General features: G+C 59.1%; 1 protein-coding gene across 1 annotated transcript; it reads left to right on the top strand.

Moving 5' to 3' along the window:
* Positions 1 to 421: 421 nt before the first annotated feature.
* Positions 422 to 4,751, top strand: Lypd5 (LY6/PLAUR domain containing 5). Its single transcript, XM_090322877.1, has 5 exons — positions 422 to 479; positions 2,090 to 2,218; positions 2,663 to 2,839; positions 3,150 to 3,296; positions 3,430 to 4,751. Exons 1-5 carry the CDS (start codon positions 422 to 424, stop codon positions 3,678 to 3,680), a joined length of 762 nt encoding a protein of 253 aa, XP_090179003.1. The 3' UTR covers positions 3,681 to 4,751.
* The last annotated feature ends 264 nt before the right edge of the window (positions 4,752 to 5,015 follow it).

Below are 5,015 nucleotides of genomic sequence, written 5' to 3' on the forward strand. Positions count from 1 at the left end.
AGAAGGCTGTGGGAGGGGTTCATGGGTGTCTCAGTCTAGAGATGTGGCCCCAAGATTGGGACGTATGTGTGTCAATGTGCGTGTGTGTCGTGTGTTGAGGTGAGGAAGACACACCAACAAGCCCACTTGCGACTGGGATGGAGGGGGGGAAGGGCAGAGGCCAGGAAACATAAATGCCACCAGGATGGAGGGTGACAGGTCTGTACCCCAGGAGTGCAGGCCCCCACACCCTCTGCCCTCCATACCCGGAACTCACTGGGGCCCCATGGCAATGACTAGAAGGGACCAGCCCACCTGAGCCAGGGCGGGGCAGAGGAATCCCGAGGGGCTGGGCATCTTCAGGGAGAACCAGCCAGACAGCAAGCCAGACCTGCAGGGGCTGCAGGGCAGAGGGAGTCACAGTTCAGCTCCGCTTGCTGCCATGGGGCTCCCCAGAGACGGCCTGCTGTGCCTCTTAGGCGTTGTCCTCTGCTTAGCAGGTACAGACCTCTGGTACCACAGGAGGAGGGTGTGGGCCCTGGACCCCTGGGTCGAGGGAGGAGGCTGGGGTCTGGAGCTCTGAGTCTGAGGGACAAGGCTGGAGTCTGGACCCCTGGGTCTGGGAAGGGAGAATGGGGCCTGGACCCCTGGGTCTGGGAGGGGAGAATGGGGCCTGGACCCCTGGGTCTGAGGGGCGAGGATGGGGTCTGGACTCCTGGGTCTGAGGGGGGAGGCTGGGATCTGAGTTCTGGGTCTGATGAGGAGGATCTGGAGACATACCACTTCCTTTCTCTTCCCCTGCACTATTCTTCTGACATTAGTCACTCATTCTGGCCATTACTATCTTCCTCCTTGCCTGGGGATATTTTCTGGGGCCATCAGGGCCATTTTCCAAGCTGGCAGGGCTTGCCTTCCTCCCAGCCCGCTGGTCTCCGTGGAAGAGGCCGGAGGGCTCTGGAGTGACGGGAAGGCAGTGGGTCCAGAATGGGCGCTGTGGGAGCGTGAGCTCACCAGGAGCTGGCTTGTGTCCTGCGTGTCCCCAAGGGTGTCTGGGCTCCACATTGGGCCCCTTTCCCGGGTGAATGTGAGGGTCTGTTCGTGTCTAAACTCTGCTGTCTTCGTAAAAGAAAGGGATGCACAGTTCCAGTCTTCTCTGGTGTGTACCTACCTGAGGGAAGCCTGCGTGTTTTCAGTGTGTGTGTGTGTGTGTGTGTGTGTGTGTGTGTGTGTGTGTGTGTACCAGTACTGGGGCTTGAACTCAGAGCCGGGCACTGTCCCATAGCTATTTTCCCCTCCCCCAGGCTGGTTCTCCATTACTTGAGCCATACCTCCACTGCTGGTTTTTGTTTTTTCTTTTGTTTTGGCGGTTCATTGGAGATAAGAGTCTCAGGGACTTTTCTACCCAGGCTGACTTTGAACCTCAATCCTCAGATCTCAGCCTCCTGAGCAGCTAGGATGACAGGCACGAGCCACCGACACCCAGCTTCATATTTGGTTTCAATTGAGGCTGGATTTTCCTGACTTCCTAACAATGGTGTCTTCCTGTTTCACTGTCATGTGTGTGGTCCGTTTCTCTGGGCTGTCCTGGGTTTTGGGTCCCTCTGTGAATCACAGCTGTCACGCATGTCAAATCGCAGTGGCAGCCGTATGCCTCGGTGTCTGTAGGACAAACACCGCACACTCGTGTGCGTTCACGAGTCCTGTCCTGTCCTTTGGTGTGGGATGTGCATGGCCCCGGGTCACTTTGGTTCTTCTGCCCTGGTTATTAGAGTGTGCGCTGTGGAGAGGGTGTCTGTCTCCTACAGACACCCTCCCCCGTGGAACCTGGGAGGGGCAGAAAACACAGGCATGAGTCACTTCTTTAAATCACTGAGGCCTTCCTGGAGGAGGAGGAATTTGGGAATAATCTGGAGGGAAAATCTGGACAAGCAGCCCCATCGTGACACCGCCCGTCATGACACAGTCTCCAGCTCAGCTGGGTAGGACTCGGCCACAGTCACAGGCCCCAAGCAGAAGATCTGGTCATGTGGCCTTTGGGAGCAGGGTGCCACCCTGAGGCCCTGGGCCAGGCTCTCCTCAGCCCTGCTGACCCTGCCATGACTCTTCCTAGGGGCCCAAGCTCTGCAGTGCTACAGCTTTGAACACACCTACTTCGGGCCCTTTGACCTCAGTGCCATGAAACTCCCCAGTGTGTCCTGTGCCCAGGGGTGCTCTGAGGTGGTGCTGTCGCTGGACACTGGTGAGGGGCTGGGAGGGTGAGAGCAGGAGGCAGGAGGGAAAGGGAAGGGAGAGGGGAGGGGAGTGGGGAGGAGGGGAGGGAGGGGAAGGGAGGGCCTGGGCTGAGAAATTAGGGATTAGGGGAAGGGAGGAGCAGGAGAGAAAGAGGGAGGGGAATTGGCCAGAAGAAGACGGTAGGGAAGAAAGGGGGAGGGAGGGAGGAAAGAGGAGGGGAGAGGGAAAGGAAAAGGGAGGGAAAGGCAGGAAAGCAGATGTGAGGGAGAGGGGCCTGGAGCTGAGGGCTGGAGGAGGAGGAGGAGGAGGAGGACTGGGTGAGAGGGGGGAGGGAGGAAGAGTTGACAACAGAGGCTCCCCCTCCTCCCTGCTCCTCTTCCTGTCCTCCCCCCACCTCTTCCTCTCCTCTGCCCCTCCTCCCCTCTCCTCCTCCCCTCCATTCCTCTTCTAGGATACCGGGCACCGGTGACCCTGGTGCGGAAGGGCTGCTGGACGGGCCCCATCACAGGCCCCATGGAGTCCAACCAGGACGCGCTGCCGCCCGACTACGCGGTGGTTCGCGGCTGCGCCACGGACTTGTGCAACTCGGACCTCAGGACCCACGACAGCATCCCCAACCTGAGCCACGGTGGGCGGGGCCCGCGAGGGGCGGGGCCCGGCGGGAGGGCGGGGCCTAGGGTACGTGGGCGGGGCGAGGGGTGCTGGGGCCGGCCTGCTGTGGGTGTGGCCGCGTGACCACGCCCGGTTGTGGGCGGGGCGGCGCCTGGCGGGGCGGGACCTAGGGATACGTGGGCGGAGCGAGGAGTGCTGGGGCCGGCCTGCTGTGGGTGTGGCCGCGTGGCCACGCCCGGTTGTGGGCGGGGCGGCGCCTGGCGGGGCGGGGCCTCAGTCCCAGCGCACGCCTCCCGGGCCTGACTGGGCCTCCACCCTTTGGCCAGCGCCTGACCCGCCCCAGCTCAGCGGCACCGAGTGCTACGCCTGCGTGGGGGTGAAGCCCGAGGACTGCTCCCCCGAGAAGTCCCGGCGTGTCCAGTGCCACCAGGACCAGAGCGCCTGCTTCCAGGGCAACGGCCGGATGAACATCGGTGAGGGACTGCGATGGTGGACGGGACTGGACAGGGCAGGCCGAGGGCAGAGCACAGCCTGCGGCCCCCCGGGCAGGCCTCGTCCGAGCGGGGCGGCCCCCTGGCCTGACCCTCCCGCCCCTGCCCACCGCAGGCAACTTCTCGGTGCCGGTGTACATCAGGACCTGCCACCGGCCCGCCTGCACCACCATGGGCACCACCAGCCCCTGGACGTCCATCGACCTCCAGGGCTCCTGCTGCCAGGGCCATCTGTGCAACGCGGGCTCCGTGGCGCAGCCCTTCCCCACGGCCGCCGCGCCCCGGGCGCCCCGAGGCCTGGCCCTGCTCCTCGCCGCTCCCCTGCTGACCCTGGCCATGGCCGGACCCCTGGGGCTCGGGGCATAATCTGCTCCCACCCCTCTCTGCAGGAGTGGATATGACCCCCCCACCCTGCCCCTCCTTCCCTAGCCCCTGCCTAAGCTGGGGGAGGGAGAAAGGGCCCCACCCTAGCCCCGCCATTCAGCCCATTGAGGGAGAGTCTGGCCTCTCAGTAGCCCCCCAGCTGGGGGCACCTCTCATCCAAACCACCACAGCCACAGTGAACTCCTTGGTTTCAGCATCGGCCTGCAGCCGAGCCTGCGCCCATTTTATCCCGGCCCAAGGATCTCAAGCCTCCACGATACTAATTCACTATCCCCCCAAACACGGGAACTATACTACACCCCCCTAGCAGGATATCCGTAACAGTCACCACGTAGAAACGACCCCATACTTAACCCTTGCACTCAACCCATGCACTCAAACACATAAAATGATTGTGGCGCACTCACGTAATGCAAGAGCTCACAGCCACAAAAATTGGGCCATCTACAGCTACATGCTGCACACACATGGAGCACTGAGAAAATAATAGGCACCCAGGAGAGCACGGGGCACTAGTCGATCTGAGCAAAGTATGAAAACACAAAAATGACAGAAATGTAGAGCCAGGTGTGTGGTACCCACCTATATCCCCAGCTGTTCAGGAGGCAGAGACACAGATGGATCATGGTTCAAAGCCAGCACAGACGAAAAAGGAAAGAAAAGAAAAAGAAGTAAAAGAAAAGGAAAAAAAAGAAAGGATAGTGAGACCCTAACTCAAAGAATAAGACAGGTTGGAGTGATCCAATTCTGTGGTGAGTGGAAGTAGTAAGAGTGAACTCTGAGGCTGGCCTCTGTTTTTTTTTTTTATGTAAAATAAACTAAAGCAAAAAGGACTGGTGCCATGGCTCAAATGGTGGAGAAGCTGTCTGGCAGGTGGAAAGATCTGAGTTCAAGTCCTAGTACCACAACAAAAATGACTGTAAAAAGGGATGAGGGAGAGGGATAAAGCATAGGAAGCTGATCAGGATACATGTGTACATGTGTGGAAGCGTCACAGTAAAGCCCTCTTTACAACTAAAGTATGAGGAAGGAAGGAAAAGGAGATGATTCTAGTCTGAGAGAAGAGACTTAGAGGCTTGGTCTGAGGGAGGAAGCATGAGTTATCCGGATCGAAATGGTCCTTGGGGATTAATGGCTAGAAAGGGGAGGGGGTTTCTGGGGGTCCACATCCATTTACTTGATCTGAAAACCCGGGGATCTGTTTACTTTTACACACACACACACACACACACACACACACACACACACACACAGAGTCTTTTCAATAAAAGCTCTTAAAGATTTGTTTAAAAGCTTTCCTGAAGACCAGGAGTTTGG

Source organism: Megascapheus bottae, chromosome 31 (genome assembly GCF_031878675.1).
Source record: "Megascapheus bottae isolate mThoBot1 chromosome 31, mThoBot2.hap1, whole genome shotgun sequence".
Lineage (NCBI taxonomy): Eukaryota > Metazoa > Chordata > Mammalia > Rodentia > Geomyidae > Megascapheus > Megascapheus bottae.